The 25,713-nt window shown below is 41.6% G+C and overlaps 1 protein-coding gene across 1 annotated transcript in view; it reads right to left on the reverse strand.

The window, feature by feature from the left end:
- The window catches only part of bace2 (beta-secretase 2), a 38,014-nt gene extending 12,689 nt beyond the window's left edge, over positions 1–25,325 (reverse strand). Inside the window, exons 1-2 of the mRNA XM_067450075.1 lie at positions 24,851–25,325; positions 829–917 (exon numbers count right to left, since the gene is read on the reverse strand). Coding sequence (XP_067306176.1) covers positions 829–917; positions 24,851–25,126 — 365 coding nt within the window. The 5' untranslated portion in view covers positions 25,127–25,325. The remainder of the gene's footprint in view (positions 1–828; positions 918–24,850) is intronic.
- Between the last annotated feature and the right edge of the window lie 388 nt (positions 25,326–25,713).

The following is a 25,713-nucleotide window of genomic DNA, read 5'->3' on the forward strand; positions in this document are numbered from 1 at the left end:
GTTATAGTAGTGTGTGATGTTGGGATGTGATCTTACAGCGCTCTGTTATAGTAGTGTGTGATGAAGGGATGTGATCTTACAGTGCTCTGTTATAGTAGTGTGTGATGTAGGGATGTGATCTTACAGTGCTCTGTTATAGTAGTGTGTGATGTAGGGATGTGATCTTACAGTGCTCTGTTATAGTAGTGTGTGATGTAGGGATGTGATCTTACAGTGCTCTGTTATAGTAGTGTGTGATGTAGGGATGTGATCTTACAGTGCTCTGTTATAGTAGTGTGTGATGTAGGGATGTGATCTTACACCGCTCTGTTATAGTAGTGTGTGATGTAGGGATGTGATCTTACAGTGCTCTGTTATAGTAGTGTGTGATGTAGGGATGTGATCTTACAGTGCTCTGTTATACTAGTGTGTGATGTAGGGATGTGATCTTACAGTGCTCTGTTATAGTAGTGTGTGATGTAGGGATGTGATCTTACAGTGCTCTGTTATAGTAGTGTGTGATGTAGGGATGTGATCTTACAGTGCTCTGTTATAGTAGTGTGTGATGTAGGGATGTGATCTTACAGTGCTCTGTTATAGTAGTGTGTGATGAAGGGATGTGATCTTACAGTGCTCTGTTATAGTAGTGTGTGATGTAGGGATGTGATCTTACAGTGCTCTGTTATACTAGTGTGTGATGTAGGGATGTGATCTTACACCGCTCTGTTATAGTAGTGTGTGATGTAGGGATGTGATCTTACAGTGCTCTGTTATAGTAGTGTGTGATGTAGGGATGTGATCTTACAGTGCTCTGTTATAGTAGTGTGTGATGTAGGGATGTGATCTTACAGTGCTCTGTTATAGTAGTGTGTGATGTAGGGATGTGCTGCTGCCGCTACAGCAAAGTTGCTGCTTCCAGTATCAACCAGGATGTTCAGCTGCAAAGACAGAAAACAATGATGTCTATTAATATCACATTTTTTATCCATTACTCTGTTATAGTGACATTTCAGATGATTACTCTTTATTAAAAAAACTAATTAAATACAAATCGTCACCTGTGACATGATATTGATTACCACAGAAAATAAACAACAACACTCCATGAAAAGTATTTTTCTTGAATGCAAGTAACTTTGAATAAAAGTGTCTGCCAAAATGCATAAAAGTAATGTAAAATGTAAAAACAACAGCAATAAAAAGTCTTTTTTGTTTTGGTTAAAAACTTTTGATGTATAAAGTTATTATTTGTTTTTCAAGTAGGAATACATTTCCCACTTGAAAAAGTGATTTAATTCCTGTCGGTGTGAATGTGAAAAGGAGCCATATAACAGCTTATACTGTTCTGGAAAGGTCTTCCTTTAAATGTTCCCATTCCCTTTGATACTGAATGTGTTCAGTGGGGTTTATGTACAGGCTTTTTTGCAGGCAGTCATATTCTTTCAGACTCATGATCACAGGATTATTGCCATGCTGGAATAGAAAAGGGCCATTCTCAAGCTTTTGGAACAAAGTTGAAGACACACAGCTATCTAGAATTGCCATTGTATGGCGTAGCATTAAGATTTGTCCTCAGAGAAATTACAGAAATAGAGTGCAACAGTGCCAGTCCACTTTTTCAATGGAGTTGGTTAAGGAAGTATTTTTTACATTCATTTCATAGGAATTTCAAAAAAGTATTTGTTAAAGTGTAATAATTCATGAACAGAGCCGGATTAAATAAATGGACTACACTAGGCAGGCTGCATTTTTTGGGCCCCCCTCCAACTTACCAAAGTTATTAATAAAAGTTAATTCACATTTTACATAGCCCAGTCTTTGGTTATGTTGTATATTAAACAGTCTATCAGACAATTTTTTTGATATTCATTATTTATACGTCATTACACGGCTCTATTAAATGCTATTAAATTATTCCTCATCCATTGGGAGTGTCATTGTTAAGGCTGTAGTACTAATAGTACTAATAGTCAGAAAATGTGGATTTACTACAATCTCTTTATATGAACTTTTTGACAAAGCTGGTTGGCTAGTTTGACTGTCAAGGGAAGATTTTATTCAAAATATCTCCATTTGTCTGATTAAATGACTCTTTAAATATATTAAACTGAGGAAAATATTTGCTAATTCGACATCCTCTTCAAAGAAACGATCAATAAACGCTTAATAACATGCAATATTGACACAAATATAAAGGTGAAACACATTTAAGACAGAAATATACAAAAGATGGATAAATTAGCACAATCTCACTCAGCTTCACGCTTGATGTGGATTAACAATCTCTTTATAAGAACTTTTTGACAAAGCTGGTAGGCTAGTTTGACTGTCGAGGGAAGATTTAATCAAAATATCTCCATTTGTGTGATTAAATGATTCTTTAAATACATTAAACTGAGGAAAATATTTGCAAATTCGATATCCTCTTCAATGAAACGAGTAAACGCAACATGCAATATTGACACAAATATAAAGGTGAAACATACATTTAAGACAGAAATATACAAAAGATGGATAAATTAGCACAATCTCACTCAGCTTCACGCTTGATGTGGATTAACAATCTCTTTATATTAACTTTTTTACAGTCTATGATAAATTCGCGTCATTGGTCTCAGCTTCGCGCTCGACTGGCCATGATGTGCGACGTCACAGGCGCGGCAGTTCTGATCGTGACGTCACCGACGGACAGTGCTTATATAAGCCGATCGCGCTCAGCAAGTTGAGTTCGGCGAATAGACCTTTCTCACAAAAACCGGAAATACGTAACCGTTGTGGAGGCGGAGTTCCTGTCAAGCGTCAACAAACCAATACATCACTCGGCAAAATCGGCAAAATGGACCAGAGAATAGTTTACACAACCGCACTAACTAACCTGCCAATTATAACATTTGCGGATGTTTCAAGACTCGTGGAGGAAAACTCAATCACCAAAAATAAAAAAATTAATAAAGGATACAAATTTTTCCACGAGGAATTTGTTCATAATTATCAAGGTAAGTAGAGAGCGATCTGGCTAACGTTAACTTTTACTGAGTGACAAATTATTTGCGTGTCCACTTAGACATTATGTATGTATAGTAGGACATATACTATATTACTAAAACATTAAAGTCTGCTTTTAATTAGGCATTATGGTATCAATTTGTTCTGTTTATGGTTGTCCAAGTGAACGTCTTGTGTGTATGTTAGCGACAATAATGTTACCCGAATGGTATCATCATCAGTTAACATTTTTCTCTGGCAATGTCTGTATTTATGTCCGTGTGTTTGCGTGTCAGTATCAAATGTAGTAAACGGGCAGATTTTTGTGAGGGCTAGATGCTACCCATCACAGAGGAAAAACGAGGAGCCTCACAAACTAGAGGTTTGACCACTGAGTACTCAAGTTCCCTGTTCATATGTCCTGCGTGGGCGCAGTTACGTCAACCACGGTTAACTGCCAGTCGCTTTTGAGAGGCCTGCTCTTCCTGGGAGGGAAATGCAGATCCAGAGGCTGCAGCAAAGGCCCTTGCTGGGCAAATGATAAGAGGCTCCAAAAAGCAAACTGCTGCAATGATGCGAGGTCTTCAAATGGAGTCAGAAGTCCTTAACAATTATGCTAAATTCAGGGTAGTTAATGTACTGTCTGTCGGATTTGTCATTCCCCCAGAAGCACCACATCTTGGGGCTAGTCCAGACGGTAGGGTCTATGACCCTTCAGAGTCACCGCCGTTTGGACTTGTAGAAGTGAAGAGCACTACAAAACATGATGCTTCACAGGTTGCGCACCTTAAGAGGGAAAATGGCTATGTCAGCCTGAGGCAGTCACACCGATACTACTGGCAGGTTCAGGGACAATTAGCCGTAACTGGCCTTGAGTGGTGTGACTTTGTCACGGACACTCAAACAAATGTATATGTTGAAAGAATTTGGAGAGATGATTCATTCATACACAAAATGAAGGACAAATTAGACCTGTTTTACTACAACACATACATGGATGTGTACTTGAACTCGCACTGAAGACCGAACTGTCCTTAACTTTCATTAGATATTTACAGGTTTCATGTTAATGAATCAATCAATCAATCAGTTTCTTGTTTCTCACTATCTTTTGACTCTCACATGTCTTTTAAAATATTTGCTGCAATGCTGTAATGGGAATGTTTTATTATTAATCAGTTGTGCTTACTTATTTAAAAATTTTTAGGTTCCTGAATTAACCCGTATAGTTAATTTATTAATCAGTTAAATAAGTCAAATAAATTATCACATTACCTCACTAATGTTCCTTCTTGCCTCACTTACTGGTACTATAAAATGCAAAGTTATTATGTTAATGTAAAAAACTGTGACATTAGTTTTTAAAAAAACAAAAAGTTGTTTATTCAGTTAATGGCTTTAATGTCAAAATAATCGCTTCTGGTACACAGAATATAGTTATTATAGAATACAGTTATTTACAGATATACATCAATGACAAAAAAAGAGCAAACCTAAAACCAGGATAAGTATGCAACATCACATGCAATATACTCTCCAGATCTCAATCTTCTTCAAAAGACAAAGGTCCTTGAAAATTCACCATAACACAACAGTTGTGCCAGATCTGGCTGACAGTGCCCATAAGTGTGAGAGGTACAGGTGAGTCCCAGATGTGATTGGACTTAATTCTGCCTATGACCCTTTCGACCACTATCCTGAGACGCGCTATGGCTTGTGTCTTCTCAGTATCCTCTCTTGTAAATTGGGCTGAACGCTTGAAGGGTGGAATGATAAGTTTTGCCCCAAACACCAGAAAGGAGATCTTCGATGATAAATCCTTTGTCGCGAGGAGCGCTCTGATTGGCCGGGCCGCGGCAACTGCAGGAACCTATGGTGAGGCGGCTGAGAGGAGCGAACCAATGGGGGCGCTCCAGAGAGACCGCCGAAAAAGGGGGCTTATATTAGCATACAGGAGGCTATATAAGACCCTGATTCATCATAGGTGTTCAGATTTTATCTCCTTTAGCAACACTGTCGCTGACCTCCGGAATCAAGCAAACCGCCGTCGAAAAGCAACCAGCGGAACATTCCTGCAGCCCTGAGGATGCCGGATTCCCTCCGGGTCTCCGCCTTCAGCCACCTGCGTTCCAGCTGCGCCATCCGGCGTTAAATATCCTTTATTCTATGTGTCTATGTTGAGTGTTATGTGTGTGTGTTGCCGCTGCAACGCCACTTCTAGAGCTTACAGGCTTGTTCAATGCGAGGACTCTCTCGTTCCGCCGTGCCGTATAGTGCCGTGGAAAAACAGAGCTCTTCTCTCTCCCTCTTCTCTCGTTCCGTGGCGCTGAATAGCGCCGCGGAGAGAGAGAATGTTAGAGGACATGAGCAAACTCAAGCCGAAGCTCTCTTCACTCTGCCGTCGCCGCGGCTCTTCCACACTCTTCCTTCTTCTCTCGTTCCGTCGCGCTACCGCCGCGGACAGAGATTAATAGGCGAACTCGAGCCGAAGCTCTCATCACTATGCTGCCGTGCTGAGGAGGCGCTGCGGACAGACAGAGTTTTTTTCCTCACTCTCCCTCTTCTCTCGTTCCGTCGCGCTACCGCCGCGGACAGGGAATACTAGAGTGAATAGGCGAACTCAAGCCGAAGCTCTCATCACTATGCTGCCGTGCTGAGGAGAAGCCGCGGACAGACGGAGTTTTTCCTCACGTTTACTCTTCTCGTTCCGTCGCGCTACCGCCGCGGACAGAAAATACTAGAGTAAATAAACTAACTCGAGTCGAAGGTCTCGCCGTGCTGAAGAAGCGCCGCGGACAGACGGAGTTTTTCCTCACTTTTACTCTTTTCTCGTTCCGTCGCGCTAACGCCGCGGACAGAGGATACTAGAGTGAATAGGCGAACTCGAGCCGAAGCTCTCGTCACTATATCGCCGTGCTGGGGAGGCTCCGCTTTTCCTCACTCTTCCTCTTCTCTCGTTCAGTCGTGCTATCACCGCGGACAGAGAATACTAGAGTAAATAAACTAACTCGAGCCGAAGCTCTCGCCGTGCTGAAGAAGCGCCGCGGACAGAGTTTCTCACTCTTCCTCTTCTCTCGTTCAGTCGCGCTACCGCCGCGGACAGAGAATACTAGAGTGTATAAACAAACTCGAGCCGAAGCTCTCGCCATGCTGAAGAAACGCCGTGCTGAAGAAGCGCTGCGGACAGTGTTTTTCTCACTCTTCCTCTTCTCTCGTTCAGTCGCGCTACCGCTGCGGACAGAGAATACTAGAGTGTATAAACCAACTCGAACCAAAGCTCTCGTCAAATTTTGCCACCGCAGTGCTGAAGCGCCGCGGGCAGACCCAGCTGTTCTCACTCTTCCAAGCGAGCGAGCTCGGGCTGTTGGGTATGTCAAGAACGTTCTCCCTACAGCGCGCGCTTACTGCCAAGGAAGTTGTAATGGCTGCCTTGTCATGATAGCACGCGCCCCTTAAACGGCGCATTTGCTGACTAGAGCGCGACTTACGTCATAGCACACGCTCACTGTCAGAGCATAAGGGCGTCGGAATATGGCTGCCAAGCTAAGCCTCGTTTCACTCTATCACTTCCAGTCCCCTTTATTCAGGTGGCTGGAAAGGTTTTTACACTGTAGACAAAGTGTCCACTACACAGTGTGCACCTACATAAGCGCTGTTAATTCAGCCCCACAAAAATCACAAATAAATCCCGCAGCTGCCGGATTACACCATGTAAAGTCAACTAGCCTTATTGCAGTCAACTAGCCTGTGGTCAAACACGCTTGTCTGCACACGCTCTTTCAGTCTAGACTAGAGCATAACGGCATTGTGGAATGGCTCCCATACCACCTGCACTTCCTTACATTCTCCCAGTTCCCTTAGTTAAGTGACTGGAGATGAAATATTGCAGTCAACTAGCCTGTGTTAAACACGCTCGTCTGCACACTAATGCTGTGTGTGTTTACCCCTGTGGACTCGCTCACTGGTTTGCACCGTGGGTATTCTACATAGGTTGCGCCCACTACACAGTGCGCGCCACTGCACATTGTTTACAACTACACACAAATAATTTGTGTGTTCGATTTATATAGCGCTTTTCAAGGTACTCAAAGAGCTTTACATTGAAGGGGGGAATCTCCTCAACCACCACCAATGTGCAGCATCCACCTGGACAAAAGAGCTTTTCTATGTAGGAAATGTGCCCACTTTACAGTCTGCACTCCTGCACCCAAGCACTTTTTGCAAAGCCTGCACCGCCAAATTTGTTCCCGGTGTCAAATTTGTTCCCGGTGCATGTTGGTCTCCGGCAGGGCTGCCCTTTGTCACCGATTCTGTTCATAATTTTTATGGACAGAATTTCTAGACGCAGCCAAGGGCCGGAGAGTGTCCGGTTTGGGGACCACGCGATTTCATCACTGCTTTTTGCAGATGATGTTGTCGTGTTGGCAACCTCAGACCGGGACCTTCAACATGCACTGGGACGGTTTGCAGCCGAGTGTGAAGCGGCTGGGATGAGAATGGTTTGTGCCAAGTCCGAAGCCATGGTTCTCAGTCGGAAAAGGGTAGCTTGCTCACTTCAGGTTGGTGGAGAGTTCTTGTCTCAAGTGGAGGAGTTCCAGACAGAAGGAAGTCTGGGCATCTCTGCTTAGACTGTTGCCCCCGCGACCTGGCCCCGGATAAGCAGAAGATGATGGATGGATGGATGCATCGCCAGTGTTACAGCACAAGCAACCGGGTTAACAGGCCCCTATTACTAAGCGGCCCACCCCTGAATCTAATTCAACCCCTGGCTTCACGAGCCCAGGCCTGGCAGGCGATTCCTGGTATATAATATTGGGTGTTGAACATATAAAACGAGATTCTCGCTACAGTTTTGCTTGCAGACCCCCGCGATTCAAGGGGTCGAGCCCTCAGTAAGAAGCAGTGTCAGTCACGTGCTTCTCGCTGAGGTGTTAAAACTGTAAAGGAGAGAGCGGTGGAAACAGTGCACCCAACGCTAGCGAGTCAGGTTTTTACTGTCGATAATTCCTCGTCCCGAAAATGGATGGCGGTCTCAGGCCCATTTTCCAGACATCTAAACGAAGCACTTATGACATGCTCGTTTCAAGATACTGACGGTGAAACAAATCCTCGCGCACATTCGCCCCGGGGATTGGTTTTTCACAATAGATCTGAAAAACGCATACTTTCACGTTCAGATAGCCCCCCCCACTACAGGCCATTTTTGAGATTCGCCTTCGAGGGGCAGGCTTATCAGTACAGTCACTATCATAGACTCAAGACTCAACGAGGGGCTTACGTCATAAGAACCACCACGTCTTGGTAACGTACATAAAAATCGCCAGGGCAGCCGAGATCAGACTCTCTTCACTGCATGGCTAAGCATCTCCTTTTATGGGCAGAGCACAATCTGAGTGCCCTAAGTGTGGCTCACGTGCCAGGGTATTCTGAATCAGGGTCCGGACATGTTATCCAGAGGACCCATTCCCCCAGGGGAATGGTCCCTTCACCCGCAAACGATTCAGCTCGCACAGCACACGCTGCCCAATATTTTTCTGCAAACGCAGGGACGCCCTGGCCCATGTTTGGCCCAGACTCCCTCTATATGCTCCCTCCGATCGCAATGCTGCTACAAACCATCAAAAAAGATCAGGGAGACAGTATCCACAGTGCTTTTAATAGCCCCACTTTGGAAGAATCGCACATGGTTCTCCGAACTGATTCAGCTGTCAGACACACCTCCATGGCCCATTCCGCTGAGGAAATGCCTCCTTACGCCGGCGAAAGGGAAGATCTGGCATCCCAGTCCCGAGCTGTGGGCCCTCCACGTATGGCCCATCAACGAGTATCCGGGAACCTCTCTGACAAGTTATGAACACTATTTCGGAAGCTAGAGCCCCCGCTATCTAGCAGCTCTGCTTTGAAGTGGTCAGCGGTTTTCTAATCAGTGTGCTGCGCGAAACATCGATGCACACTCATGCGAACTGGCGGAACTGCTCGCTTTCTCCAAGAGCTAATGGACGCGGGTCGTTCCCCCTCCACGCTCAAAGTATATGTCTCCGCCATAGCAGCTAACCACGCTCCGATCACAGCACATTCACTAGGGAAAAGTGATCTTATTGTAGGTTTTCTTAAAGGGGCCAGGAGATTTAACCCGTCTTGCCCCTTCCTCAGTCCCTATTAGAACCTCGCCGTGGTTTTAGAAGCCGTGAAGGGTCCCCCCTCCTAACCACTTCAGACCACGAGCTTGAAGCACGTATCACTCAAAACTGCTTTTCTGCTGGCTTTGGCCTCGGCTAAGCGAGTGGGTGGCTTACACACACTCTCCGTGAGCCCTTCCTGTCTTGAGTTTGGGTCCAACAACAAGGTTGTGCTCAAACCGAGGCATGGTTTTATACTCAAAGTGCTATCAACCCCTTCAGTATGCAGGTCTTTACACTGCTTCCTTTACCCGTGTCTCAGAGACAATAGACGCAAACCTATTCTGCCCAGTCAGAGCATTGAGATTGTATCTAGAGCGCTCCGCCCCCTTCAGGCAGTCGGATCAGCTCTTCATTGCATCAGTGGCCGCACTAAAGTTTGTGCTGTCATGAAACAGACTCTCACACTGGATAGTGGATGCAATCCCACTAGCATATAGGTCTAAGAACGTAACCTGTCCTACAGCCATTAAAGCCCACTCCACTAGAGGCATGGCCTCGTCTTGGGCTTGGTCATGTCGCACTTCCATGGAAGATATTTGTGCGGCGGCAGGCTTGGCCTCTCCGCCCACTTTTATCAGATTCTACAATTGGAGGTCCCAGCTTTACAAGCAGTGCTTTCTCCGTCTAGGGCTCTTTCTGCAGCCCTGGCAACACGATTGCTCATTGCGTTCCGCTTATACTCAATCGTTCATAGCACCTTTACACTCTACCATAGATCCGACTATGTTCGGTCAGGTGTTCAAACGAACTGACTTATCCGGTTATTTCACTCTTCATCACAGCCCGCCTGTGTCGGTCTCTCTAAAGGTTTTTGACTTTCCATCATTCAGTTGGGGATTTTGGGTCAGTCAGCACACGCAGCGTTTTACATTGTGTTCCCATACGCAATACGAGGAACCTCTCTCGAAAGGGAACGTATTAGGTTACTTTCGTAACCTCGGTTCCCTGAGAGGGAACGAGTATTGCGTTCCGTGCCGTGTTCGTGCTTCTCAGGTGTCGCTTCAGTCGATTTTAAAACCTGACACCTATGATGAATCAGGGTCTTATATAGCCTCCTGTATGCTAATATAAGCCCCCTTTTTTGGCGGTCTCTCTGGAGCGCCCCCATTGGTTCGCTCCTCTCAGCAGCCTCACCATAGGTTCCTGCAGTTGCCGCGGCCCGGCCAATCAGAGCGCTCCTCGCGCCGGGCTATGGCCGTGCAGCTGCACTGCGCTTTACATAGATACCTTTATTAATAAAGTTTTGCTTCACATTCTCGAGAAAAGGAGTTTTTCCCATACGCAATACTCGTTCCCTCTCTCTCAGGGAACCGAGGTTACGAAAGTAACCGAGTACGTTTTCTCCAGTACGACTGTACAGCCAAATCTAATTTTGTTGCAATATTATCCTGTTTGACACTGTGAAGCTGCTTTGACACAATCGTGATTGTAAAAGCGCTATATAAATAAAGTTGATTGACTGATTGACACATAACGACCGAGCCTGCAGTCTCCCTCTCAGATACTGAAGCTTTCGCGCCTCGATCGCCCTAACAAATACTCCTACATCTCGGATGCCCATGAGGTAAGCTAAAACATATCAAAATTTAATTTCAAAGTGAACTATCCCTTTTAAGTACATTTTTCACGTATCTGTACTTTACTTAAGTAGAATCAATAGTGCATACTTTTTACTTTTTACATCGTTACATTTTGCAGCAAATATTTTACTTTCTACATTTTCTGATCAGTTTCAGGGCTCGAGATTAACGTTTGTTCAGATAATAATAGGCTAATGTATGAACTGACGGTTGCGCTGTTGACAAAACTAGCATTGTCTCGAGGAGAAATGGAAACAAACCAAAGCCGCTCGTGCAGAGAAACTCAGTTACATACTTCAGTAAATATTCAAAATGTGAAGGTTTTTATATTTGATAATGTATAATACAGTTAAAAAACATCACGACATGACCAAGAGTGCTGTTTTCCTGAATACCATCACGACTGAAAATGTGACACTGATTTCATGACAGTTCCATAAACAATACATTAAAATTAGTCACTTACATTTTAGATGCAATATAAACTGCTTTTGTTCTATTACAGCAGCGAACATTTTTCCAAGATCAGATCATATTTCCACATCAGAACCACAACGCGTCTCACAGCAATAGTGTGGTAATGAATGATTCAGCGTTTGAATGAATCGGTTGAATCAAAGATTCAATGACCCGTTCGCAAACGACTGCCTCGTTCATGAACGAATCAGCCGTTTGAATGAACCGACTCAATGACTCACTCATTAAGACCTGTTGCCACCTACTGGTAGTTTAGTTTCAGGTTTAAAGCTACACTGTGTGATATTTTCCCCCATCTAGCGGTGAAAAGGTATATGACCATCCAGCGAATAATAATTTCTGTTCCTCTCAATTCGGATTTCGTTTTAACGCCTACGGTGGCCGATTTAGTCCAAGATTAACATGGCAATGCCCCTCTTCACATTCGACACTGTGCCATCAAGTGTTAAAACGCGAAAGGCGAAGCTTGAATTTACGGGTATGTCCCTCTTTGGCTAATGTACTTTCAAGATGGAGAGGCAACATGGCGACGCCATCCGAACCCCTCACCCGTATGTGTTTTCAATGGCATATTATAAACTTACTATAAAACTTTATTACTTGAAAGAAGTGAATATACATTAATGAGCACATATAGTTTTGAAAGAACTAAGTGTTTTTAGCTAAGAATAAACTAAAAAAAAAAAGTTACACAGTGTAGCTTTAAACATTCTTTCCAACGTTTCTTATTGTATGAAAAATATATAGGCCTAGTTTAAACAATCTCATAACATTATTTAATGCAGTTGTACTTTGTCAGTGTAAATTATTTAATTTTAACAACCATATAGGCTAGCTTTATTCTAATTTAATTTATTGATCAAATTTAAGAAAATAAAAGGAAAGCTGAAGCATATCCTATATTTAAGATTAATCCTCATAAATATGAAGATTTAAATACATCAAAGCTGATGAAAATGTTACTTCTGAACTAGGGGTGTCCATGGTTAACCGATTAACCGATAAAAATTGCGTAACCGAGTGAAACATTTTGCTCGGTTAAGTGGCGTCAATGACGTGCTTTGAATTTAGTTGTAATATATTTTTGCACCACTAGAGACCGCCAGAGCTCTCCCAGACATTTGTAATATCCACAAGAAGAAGTCATGACCAGCTTTCTAACCATAGACAGTAAAAGAAATGGACGGAGGGATCCCATTGCCTTCTACGGCGTTAAGTGATGTCAGTATAGGAGCACTCACTTCCTGATGGCTGAGCGAACTGCGCAGGCTCAGACGGAGCTTGACGACGTAGATGTGACGTGAGCCTCCTGTCTGACAGCTGTAGGTCTTCTAGTAGTTGTGGAAAGTGAAAGCTGAATCACGTTGTTTTTAATATTTTCTCCCGTTGCTTTTGGCTCACTACGGGCTTCTCCCCATTCTTCCCCCTTGACTTTATCAGACTTTATGTCTCCATGTCCCCCCGACTGTCTCATAGACAGTAGAAGATTGCCTGCGAGGGTCTCTTCAGGTCTATACGGTAATTTCTCAACTGTGCGACAGAGTCGCGTTGGTTATGACGCAATAGTTAGCCTATTTTTACAAAAACAGCTTCTACGGGGCGATAGTGTAAGATACAAAGTAACGGAGCCTTTTATGCATTGTCGTGTTTCTTTAGAAATAAACAATGGACAAATGGAGTCTTTAAATGTCTCAGATGTAAAGTTATTCACTGTCAAAGTGACTCAAAAATGAATGGGAGTCAATGGGATGCTAACAGCAGGTGATGGCTTGGTTAGCAATGGCAGCCCCTAGGGGTGGAACGCTTTCCGAGCGCTAGATTACCCCCTTGTTTCTAACATGAAGCGGGCAAAGAAAAATACAGCGTGGAAGCACTTTAGAATTGAGAGTGACGGGGCTAAATGCAAGTATTGGAATGCAGTGCGTACCACATTTTTCAGGCTATAAGTTGCTCCGGACTATGAGTCGCATCAGTCAAAAAATGCGTCATGAAGAGGAAAATAACATAAGTCGCACTGGACTATAAGTCGCATTAGGGCAGAAGAGAGCTGAAGGAACGAGTCCACAGATGCTTGAACTCTCTGCCGGGAGAGGCTCAGCCGCGTGAATCAAACGCTGTGTGAATCATTCTCGGCTGCATATTTTACTACATGCCCTAATCATGCAGGCTGCGCCCTCGCGGCCACTTGCATTGCTCGTGAACTGGAGCGCATCTCATCCTCATTTAACGAAACTCAGCATAGGCCTCGCAGACATGAAATATATCTTAAGAAAGCTTGAAATGTCTTTTAACAATTTAAAACGAAAAGAAATAGGCTACTCTCTGATTATGTAATCCATGATGTGCATTTCTCTCTATAGGCGCGTTCACTATACGGAGATGGCGGTCGTCAAATTAATAAACTAAAAATAATAACCCTGACGCACACTATGGTTAACCGAGTATTAACCGCTAAGGGCCTCGGTTAACGGTTAATGAAAAACTTGAAAACGTGCAGCCCTATTCTGAACATTGATTTTTAACTCTGCAGATCGCCCTGATATTGTGAGTCAGAATGTAAACTGGGCAACAGATGATAAGCACAGTTAGCCTACATTAACCCAAAACTAACTGAATTAAAATGCAACCGCCCATACTGTTTTCTTCTTTTTAATTATTAGAATATAGACAGTAAGAGAATAAATTGTTATACAAGTACTTTTACTTTTAATACTAAAAGTACATTTAAAATCAAGTACTTAAGTAGGATTGTCGTTGTAGTACTTCTAATTTTACTTAAGTAAATATGGCTCTGGTTATTTGTACTTTTACTTAAGTACTGAGATTCAGTACTTCCTCCATCACTGTTTATAATAACTCATGACTGAAGTGTTACATTAATCATTAAGCTGTAATCTGTGCTAATAATACATGTTTCTAAACTTGCAGAAAAATACACTAAATGGAGGAAAGTCCTACGGACCGTGAGGAAGGTGGTGAAACAAAATTTCCAAACCACCACAAACACAGTGTGCTCTTGTGAAGCGTTCAAGCAGACTCAGACACATTAAACAAATCTTGAAAATGCTAGCGAAAGAGAACTAGCTAGCACTTTATCTCTAAATGGGAACACTGTTAGATGGGGGAGTTAAGGGGGAGTGGCATCAGTTAAGGGGGAGTGGCATCAGTTAAGGGGGAATGGCATCAGTTAAGGGGGAGTGGCGTCAGTTAAGGGGGAGTGGCATCAGTTAAGGGGGAATGGCATCAGTTAAGAGGGAATGGCGTCAGTTAAGGGGGAGTGGCGTCAATTAAGGGGGAGTGGTGTCAATTAAGGGGGAGTGGCATCAGTTAAGGGGGAGTGGCGTCAGTTAAGGGGGAGTGGTGTCAATTAAGGGGGAGTGGCATCAGTTAAGGGGGAGTGGCGTCAGTTAAGGGGGAGTGGTGTCAATTAAGGGGGAGTGGCATCAGTTAAGGGGGAATGTAAAAAAAAGTGCCCGGATGGCAGTGCATTTCCTTTTTTATTTTCCTCTCTCTTCTCTCTCTTCTCTGTCACTCCTCGTGCTTCAGTCTCCTTTCTCTCGCCTCGTCTGTTCTGACTCACAGGTGTTGCAGATGCCGTGACTGGAGCGGTGTGGAGCTACTTCTCATGAGTGCCCTTGACCTGTGGGAGGTGTGAAGGTTAGTTACATTCGTTGGGGGGTGGGTGCTGGGGGATCTGTTGCAGTGTAATTCGTCTTGATTGTTTGTTTTTTTGGGCGGGGGGGACTTGGGAGTTCGGGGTTAGTCACGTTCGTGGGGGGGGGGTGTTTGGAATCCGTTGTGGTGTAATTCAGGTTTTTTTTTTGGGGGGGGGGGGCGTTTTCGGGTTAGTCACGTTCATGGGGGGGGGGGGGGGTTGGGATCCGTTGTGGTGTAATTCGGGTTTTTTTTTTTGTGTGTGTGTGTGTGTGGTGGGGGGGGTGTTGCAGGTGTAAGTCAAAGTTTGTGGGTGGAGGGGTTTCGTCGCGTTATAATTCAGGAGGGGTTGTGAGAGTTGGGGATGGGAGGGGGCGGTGTTGTGGTTGGAGTTGTTAGGCAGTGTTGTGGGTGGTGTTGGGGTGGGAGTGGGCAGTGTTGTGGTTGGAGTGGTTAGGCAGTGTTGTGGGTGGTGTTGGGGTGGGAGTGGGCAGTGTTGTGGTTGGAGTGGTTAGGCAGTGTTGTGGGTGGTGTTGGGGTGGGAGTGGGTGTGGGCAGTGTTGTGAGTGGTGTTGGGATTGGGTGGGTGTGGGCAGTGTTGTGGTTAGGCGGTGTTGTGGGTGGTGTTGGGGTGGGTGGTTAGGTGGTGTTTGTGGGGTGTTTGTGTGTGGAGAGGGTGCTGGGTGTTTGTGGGGAACCCCCAACTCTCACACCCTCACCCGCTCACAGGCCGGAGGTGCTTATGGGACGGCGCTCTACACTCCCAGTCATGGCGTCCGCAGCATTCGGGGGTTTGGACAGGTGAGGTGAGAGAAGGAGACGGAAGCATGAGGAGCAACAGAGACGTGAGAGGGGAGAGAGGAAAAGAAGACATTGTCCTGTTCCCAAAAAGCACTGCCATCCGGCCATAGCCAATGGGGTCAGATTTATTCCCCCACTCCCCAAGGGTTGACTCCCCCAGTTAACTCCCCCAGGGTTGACTCCCCCAGTTAACTCACCCAGGGTTGACTCCCCCAGTTAACTCCCCCAAGGGTTGACTCCCCCAGTTAACTCCCCCAAGGGTTGACTCCCCCAGTTAACTCCCCCAAGGGTTGACTCCCCCAGTTGACTCACCAAAATCTAGATTAAAGCCGCATCTCTTTAGCCAAGCATTCACATAATGCATCTCATCATCTTGCACTCCAGTTATATCAGCGCACATGATTGCCTTTGCTTAATGCTTTGAACAGCAGCTACGCTAATTATTTTCCTGTTTTCCTGGCCATCCCGAGGGAACTAGAGAGTCTGTCAGCTCCAGTCTGGATCCAGCCTATCATGAAGACTTCATTTTAGTTCCTTGCCACCGACGCTTTGGCTTGCTCAGTTGGGGACACTAACTTCAGATGACCATCTCATGTGGCCATCACCTGTGAAGAGGTACCTTGACTCTTGGAGGACTTCAGATGACCTTCACCTGTGACCATCACCTAATGATGTCCGACTTCGCCAGTCGGAGATAACTAATATTAAAAGATAGTTTACTCTCCCTCAAGTTGTCCTAACCTGTGTAGGTTTCTTTGTTCAGATATTTTGAAAAATGTAACAAAGCAACCACTGACTAGTATTTTCTCCTACTAAGGCAATCAATGGTTGCTCTCTGCTTGGTTTACGCCGTGGGAACTAGAGAGTCTGTCAGCTCCAGTCTTGATCCAGCCTTTTATGGTGCGTTCACACCAGACGCGAATGAATCGATAAGCGCGAGTGATTTACATGTTAAGTCAATGCAAAGATGTGAATAGCCATTCTGCGGCACGAATTGGGCATTTGATGCATGAAACGTGTGATTCGTGCAAGTTGAAAAGTTCCGCACCTTGTTATGACACGTAGAATTAAGGCAGTTCTGAAGGCAAAAGGGCCTCAAACACAGTATTAGTATGGTGTTTCTAATAATCCTTTAGGTGAGTGTACCCCCTGTGTTTGACCCCCTTTTGCTGTCAGAACTGCCTTAATTCTACGTGGCATTGATTTAACAAGGTGCTGAAAGCATTCTTTAAAATGTTGACCCATATTGATGAAACAAGCCAACCAGATACTAGGTGAATCATAACACAAACTTTCATTGGAAAAAAAAAGAAATTGAAATCAGACAAAAATACAAAAGGTACAAGACAGTGACCTTTTATTTTATTGCAAAATAAGCATATATATATATATATATATATATATATATATATATATATAAATATATATATATAAATAAATATATATATATATATATATATATATATATATATATATATATATATATATATATATATATATATATATATATATATATATATATATATATATTATATATATTTATTGGGATGGTAATAAGCATATATATATATTTATTGATATAGGTATTCTTGGGATGGTACTCATCATTGTTCTTCCTCCAAACACGTTAAGTGAAATTATGACCAAAAAGTTATATTTTGGTCTCATCTAACCACATGACTTTCTCCCATGACTCCTCTGGATCATCCAAATGGTCATTGGCAAACTTAAGATGGGTTGGACATGTGCTGGTTTAAGCAGGGGAACCTTCCGTACCATGCATGATTTCAAACCATGATGTCTTAGTGTATTACCAATACACAATAAGTGTTGCGTTTAGTGCTTTCTTCCGGAAATAACGGACCAACGAGTCGAGACTGTTTTGGGGGTTACAACCCTATTGGGGGTTATGTTTAAAAGTATGATTGCATGTTTTATTTAGAACATCAATCTTATAACATTATTTATTGCAGCTGTATTTTTTGCAGTTTAAATTATTTAATTTGATTGGTAACAGCCTATAGTGTTTTTACTATTATAACTGAATTTATTAATCAAATGTAAGAATTTAACATGAAAGATGATGCATACATTTAATACAATTTCAAAAAATGGCCTTTATAAAATTAAATAACGCCCTGGGGTGAATATCACAAATACGCAGATTTAAGTAGGCCAATGTAAAAGCTGACTGAACACTGATGAGAATATTACTATAGAATCAATATATGTATACCACCAATTTAATTTAATTTGATTAAATTAATGTTTAAGTTGATATTTACAAGAAATATTGTAACTGTTACTAACTTTTAACGGCTGTAAAAAGCACCTTATTTGTTTAAAGTGTTTGCAAACCATATGTTATTGCACTTTTGTTCATTATTGAATTTTGATTAATCACAGAAAACCATGCGATTAATGTGATTAAACATTTTAATCGTTGCTAGCTATATATATATATATATATATATATATATATATATATATATATATATATATAGCAACGATTAAAATGTTTAATCACATTAATCGTATGGTTTTCTGTGATTAATCAAAATTCAATAATGAACATTTTAATAGAATTTCAATTGTAATTGTAATGCTGTTCCTTTAAACTTTTGGAAAAAATGTATATAAATTGAAAAGAATTCACATGTGCAAATATACAAACAACTATATAGTTTTTTTTATAGGTTATATCAAATATATATTTTAATTCTTAAATGTCAACCACCTAAAAACCATCAAACCCTGCTGGCACTGAACCCTCCAATTTAGCCTCCACACACATATGTTTCTCTATGCCAGGCGCTTGCGAGGCGGTCACGGCAGTTGGAATAATGTTGTTGGAGCGCTGGTTCAACGAGGGGGAACTAATGAGATAACAGAGCTGTGCCATCTCACCCAGTTGCCAAAGAGGCCATTATGGGCATTCCTCATCGTTAACGCCATCATAATATACACACAGATCTGCTCCACTGCACTGATCCTAACAGCTTCATTTAAAAACACTTAAACCCTTAAACCTACGAACACATTTTAATGCCGCATTTGAATTAAACATTATCGAAAATCTTGAGTTGTTATTAAGTAATGATTTTTAGTCTAAGGAGGAGAAAAAGTGAGAATGAAAGGCCCCGGCTATGTTTGAAACAGAATGCTACTGTACTGCTTACTGCCAAGTTTACAAGTGTCTACTGCGTTTAGAGACAATGTGGGAAATAATATATAGTATTCAAAAAAGAAAATACAAGAAATTTGCACACTATTTATAAATAACCACTCGGCTATACAGAAGGAGGCAAAGTTCATTTCTTCTCCCTCCCTGTTATGTATATCTTATGTGGGGTGAGAAACCCCAGAGCACAATGTTTTTTATACATATTAATCAATCAAAAAACTTTTCTTCTACAACAAAATTCATTTTCTGTTATCACTGTAAAGCTGCATTGAAGCAATCTGTGTTGTAAAAAGCACTGTATACTGTAAATGAAGGTGACTTGACCATAAATGTCTCAATATCATCTCAACACATTTGATGCAGTAAATGGCTACACTCAAAAAAAAATGTTGGGTTAGACAAACTCAGCTTGGGTTATTTTAACCCAGTGAACGGGCTGTTTTAACCAAATGGTTGGGTTAAATGTTTCCTTAAAACAACCCAATATTTGTTTTAGTCCATTTTCAACCCAACTTGGGTAGTTTTTAACCCAGCATTTCTTAAAGTGTATGCTCTTCTTAATTTTGTAGTTTATGAATATCTGGATATTTGAGATTTTGAGGATAACTGATCTAATTGAGTCTGTGGAAAATAGTGGTCCATTAATTTTAATATTAAAAGTTGTTGTGTCTATTATACGGAAGGGCACATTAATGTTTTTATATTTATAAAGTAAATCTAATTAGACCTTAGTGCTAAGAGAATTCTATTTATTTCCCTTAACACATTGGCTGATCATCATTACTTCATCCTCCTGCACATACTTGTATCCAAATAGGTTACAATTAAAAAGAAATGTACATTAGCTGTTACCATCCTAAGTTGAGAATTTAACCTGTTTTCATCCAATGTGTTTAAGAGGACAAAATCAGCAACTTCCTGGTAATTTGGCGCAAAACAACTGTAATAAAAATGGAAGTTGCTGTAATCAGGGAAACCACTGTGGCTCTTTTTCCTCCATCATAAATGACTTGCGTCTCCGAGCGGTAAATTAAACGCAATAACCGCTGTCATTGTCATTTTATCTTGTGTTTGGATGCCTCATGTTTGGGAACGCAGTCATGCGAGACACTTCTGGGAGGGAATTAAACCAAATCATTTTGATGACAGACTTCGGCTCAGGCATTTGGTCTGATTGGTCCGCTGGTTATTCAATTGAATTTTTACTTTATTAATGGAATTTCTTCCAAAAATTGTCTTGTATCGCATTTCTAACATTAATTCACATCCAATACACATTCACATCTAATAATAAGACACACTACAATAGACACTACTTGATACACAAAACAAGTATAAGTGTTCACAAGTGTGTATCAAGTGGTGTCTTGTTCAGTTAGTTCAGTTATCCAATCACATCCTCTGTTGAGGCAAAGTCATGTGGTGTTTTTTGTTTTTTTTACCCACTGAAAGATTTATTCAGTAAATGTATTTCAATCATAGTTTATGTGCAAGTTTTCTTAATGGATACAAACTTTGAGCTACATTTTTTATGCACATTTTTAGTATCTATGTGCATCTTGGCATTTCCATTCAGCTGTATTTTTATATAATATCCCATAAAAAATGTTGCTGCCCATAAAATGTGGATGGAAACAGCTATTGTTATTCACATTAGTAAGTAAACTGATAAGAACAAGCATTGGCCAATAATGTGTCTGCTTTGTATTTGCTTTGTACAGCATTTCAGAACTAGAATGAACAGTTTGTCTTTCTGAGAATAGCCTCTGTTTGTGCAGGGTGTGAAAGAAATGCCAAGAGGAACAATCGCCTTTTTGTGTTTAACTAGACCTTTCTAAGTAAGCAGAAACTTGATCAGAGTTCCCAGTTATTGTGTCTTATTCCTCATTCCTTCTCGGCTTTAACTCAAGATGATTATTAAGTCGAGATTTTCAGGCAAACAGCACAAAGTGCAACCGCTGTTTTTCACCCGTTGTTTTCAGTTGCAGTCTCATTCTTTGGTGGAGAGGGGCAAAACAAATACAATAAAAAGTTCCTAAAACCACAGGGGTCATTCAGTACTAACAGTGATTCCTGCCTAAACACTAATAAGTCTGAAGGAGGCATTAAGGGCAAAATCCTCACTTTGGCAAGTTCCTGCTACTCCCTGTCCAGCCGTGCTTCAGTCATGACTACGGGCTTCTTTCAGTAAACATAAAGTCTGTCCGCAGCAGGGCCCTGGCACACACATACTCCCGCTAGCTCCAGGAATACTGCCCCTTCCTGTGCTCGCCTGTCCCTGCACTCCTCCTCTCATCGCTCCCATGGCTCCTCTAATGGTGAAGCGGGCTCTAATCGCCCCTATCGAGGTGGCTTAGCTAATTGGCAGGCGCTCTGTCACTGGGAACGCATCTGCTACCTGTTTGTACCAATTAGCAGATGTGAGCCACTCCAGTCCGACGCCTCCGCACATACGACAGATTCTGCAATTAGTGGCTCGTTTAGAAAGAGCGCCTCAATTAACATGAGTACCCTTAATTACATATTCGCAGAGGATGCGGGAAGATCCTGGCCTTTCGCAGTTCACCTCACTCGTTCGTTTGTGATGAGATGAGATGAGAGAATAAACATGATGTTCAATGACACTGGAGAATTCATTACAATATTTCCAGAGAGACATACTATCTGAAGGATTTATGATCACTTACGTTCAAGCTTGATTTTCTAAAGAGAGGGGATTGCAATAACAGTTATAGTAGGGATGTAAAAATGCTTCTACCAGACAATGAAAATTTGATGCATCAGTTTTAATTTAATTTGAAGCATCAGTTGGTTTTTGCTGGTTTAACTTCTCATTCTTAGGGTTATGGATTTCACAAACCTAAATCAAAATTAATTTTGATAATTTTGATAAAGACTGTCCTGATGACATGTGAAGAATGAAATAGTTTTTAAGTAGTTTGGCATCATTTTTTATTACACAAACACATAGATCTCAGGCGTGGAGAGGGAGTTCAGTAGTGCCACCTTTTGACCAAACTCAGTACATATATTGTTGTCAAAGAGTCAGACAACTTTAATTTACAATCATTAGCTCCGACCAACAGGAAGTCAGTTATTTTGTCTTGAATGTAAATGTTTGTAATTATCAGGCTCTGAATCCTTAGGGGATTCTTATGATTCACACCAAAACGTTCTGGACATGGTGGCAAGACATTGAAGATGCTAAATTGTGAATAATTCTTGGATATTTCAAACGGTGTTGCTGGAAGAGTCTAATCATTTTACATTTACCCAGTTTAAAGGTGCCATGTGTAAAAATTGAGGTAAAAATATCCAAAAAATGACATCAAAAGAATGAGAATAAATAAGGGCAATGACGTCATTAAAAAAATGTCAAGTTATAGTGCTGCAGAGATATCAACCTTAATTAGCAGTAGCATTACTAGCCCCGGCCCGACAGGTGTCGTAATACCAGTCTCGGCCATGGGAGGCGGTATGCGGGCAACATAACCACCAGCCAACCTGGCGTACTTGAACCTGATGTCAATCGTGTGGTAAGTACAGCCCACTACTTCATTTCAGTTCAGGGAAGAGAGCGGACGGATGGCCGAAGCCCATGGCTCCTTAAATGTGTCTGATATGATAAAAATAGCTGTTTTTACCTGACCGGAAAAAGCAGAAGTGCGGGCGCCCGGCGACTGTGTCCCGTCATAATAAAAGTCCCTGTACTCGTGAGCCGTTTAGAATAGGCGCCCTCCAGTGGATGAAAAGTTGCATAGTGCACCTTTAAATCCATATTTCCCATCATGCACAGCTGCCCTAAAGTCACTGGGGTGGCAGTGGCACTGGGGCTTAAGCCCATCATCGCTGCTTGCAGCTATATTTATTACTTCTTTCTTCACCACTTTTTATGTTAATATTTGAAAAATGCCAAATCAAAGTCATGTGGTGCAACCAAAATCCAGACAAATAAAGGTTCAATTTTCAACAATTTTCTCAAAAACAATAATTTGACCTCAGTATTGCACTGCAATATAAAATATGCAAAATGTCATTTAGTCTAACTTCTAAAAAAGTAAGGATTTTTCTGAATGATTTGAATTAATTTTAATAAATTAATAATAATAAAAACTGTACTGCCTTTTTTAAAATAATGATTTAAGCTGAAGTATAACTTAACTTGCGCCATTTCTAGAAACCAGAATTTCACAGAGAACTGGAGGTGAACTGAAAGCCAAATAATTTTTTTAAAACAATAAAACACATTTTAGCAACACCTTGATAACCACATAGCCTTAAACTTAATACTTAATAACCAACCTACCATTTCACCTTTCTATTGTGGTAGTGACTTTTTTCACAAACAATGACCATTCACATTTCCATCAGATAATGTAGAAAGCTAGACACTGATTAAAATAACTACAACAATATCGTTCCTTTTAGTCCAAGACCTTTACCAATTTTTGCTGTAGATCATTCAGTTAATTTTTGTAAGAGATTCATGCAATTTTCACTCCAGTTTGTGTGTGTGCTTTAATTATCATCCCAAAACAAATGAATCACATAACTGTCCAGATTTCATATTTCAAAATACTGGACGATTACATTTTTTTTTTTTTTTTAGCAGAACTGCTTTCTAGATGAAATGAACTAATTTAGTAATTGATGATCTTTACACAACAGAATTGAATCAACACTGAACAAAAGTCCAAATGCATTATTTTCCTGTTATTGTAAAGCTGCCTTGAAACAAGTATTGTATAAAGTCCTATATGAATAAAGGTGTTTTGACTTGATTAAATAGGTTAGAACACGAGGCTTTGAGAGGCAGACGGTACAGTCCGATCAATGGGTTGTAAGATCCACTTAAAACCTTCTACCATCCAGACATACAACACATCTAATATTAATCAAACACTTGGAGTATTGCAGTATTTTCTTATATGAAAGAGAAACGGACAACGGCATAACCAACTGGCCATAAAGCCTGTACAGACAAGTGGACACACGCATCTCCTTCAGGCCCTAATCTGAGTCAGCTGCTCTCATTGAGGGGCCGCTATCATGTGAACCCATGTGAGTTGGCTCTTACATATTCTCAGCACAAAGATCAAGGGCTCTTTGGTCTCCCTCCTGTGCCCAAGGCGTCTTATAGAGACTTTCACATCACATGCTTCTTGAACTGATCTGCTCTTAAAGGCTGAAACACTGCTCTGAGATCAGCCTAGCCATAGTACCCATCCAATCTAATGTTTCTGAAGCACAGTAACAGCTAATCAGAGTTTTGAACAAGACAGTGGAGGGCAAACCATATACTGCTATAGTTAACATAACATGAACTAATAATAAACAATACTTCTACAGCTTTATTAATCTTATTTAATGTTAGTTTCAACATTTACTAATATATTGTTAACATCAGACGTTGTATTTGTTAACATTAATTAATGCATTGTTAACTAACTTTAAAAAAATAACATTAACAAAGATTAATACAGTACCAGTGTATTGCTCATTGTTAGTTTACATTAACTGATGTTTAATAAATGAGACCTTATTGAAAAGTGTTACCGAACACTGTACAAATATTGAATTTGTCATGCTAGTTCCTCCTTTCTCTGAACTACAGTAAGTTAATTTTTCTTGTGCAATGTCTTTTAACCGGTCCCAAATTGTTTTATGAAGTCAGTTCCTCTCAAGAGTATCCACAGGTGAAGTTCATCAGAATATGGCCCTTTTCCAGAATTATTTGACAGCCAGAAAGTGTCCAAACAGTTGTTTGCACACACTTCTTGTTGTGAAACGTGTGCTTGTGCTATTTTTCTTTCAAATAAACAATGGTCGGTTTGATATTTTGTTACCTAATATTGCAATTCAACTCCTCGTGCGTCAAATACTTCTGAAGAGTCTAAGTTACGCAGTTAACTGGAAATTGTTAGGAAATGTTTTGTAACGGAACACATGACACGTCAACAAAGGAAAAGATGAAAATATTGGGGTTTCAAAATGTGTATGTTACGTACCGCTTGTCCCGGAGTCCCAATGACCATCTGCATGTAATATCCCCTACCAGAGTCTCCGTTTAAATTATTGATCATGTCCAGAAAGTTGACAATGCCCGCTGGATCTGATGCCAGGGACAGTCCGCTCTCGACTGCGCCCTCGTTCTGTCGCAAAGGCCTGAGGTCCAGCTGCACAGACGGGTCGAACTTCCCAGCAAATATTTTTAAAGGTATTGTAAACACTGAATGAGAAGTCCAGAAGGAAAGAGAGAGTAGCAGAAGACCGTAGAGCCACATCTCGCCAACCTTCACCTTGACAGACTCTCAGCTTTGCTTCAAAGTGCAGAACTCTGTCATTGACAGCTGAAGGTCCATTCTGATTATTAGTTATGGGAATAATCTTCAGCAGAGAGTATGTGAACCGGACAGATGCCGCAGGGAAATAAAGTGTGTGTGTGTAATTTGTTCAGTTGATAACTTCCTGAAAGAGCATATGACGGATATGACGAGCATTACCAAACATTCCAGCGTTTAATCAGGGCCAGAGGCGCGGGAGAGGGGGAGATACTGGGCTGTGTCTAAAATGTTAGTGAATGCGGCTGCCTAGGCAGCATTTGTGGACGGCCAGGCTGAGACCGCTATCGGGACGCGACCGTGACTGTTAAACTGTTAAGCTCATTGCGTTTTGTGAGTCAGTCTGCAATAAGTGTTGGGGGTATCGCACGCATTACAAGTAACTTGAGTTACGTAATAAGGCTAATTTTTCAAGTAACTAGTAAAGTAATGCATTACTTTTCAAATTTACAACAAAATATCTGAGTTAATTTTTTCGAAAAAGTAACGCACGTTACCTTTTCACATTTATTTGACTGACAGCTCTCCTG

Source organism: Pseudorasbora parva, chromosome 8 (genome assembly GCF_024679245.1).
Source record: "Pseudorasbora parva isolate DD20220531a chromosome 8, ASM2467924v1, whole genome shotgun sequence".
NCBI classification, from domain to species: domain Eukaryota; kingdom Metazoa; phylum Chordata; class Actinopteri; order Cypriniformes; family Gobionidae; genus Pseudorasbora; species Pseudorasbora parva.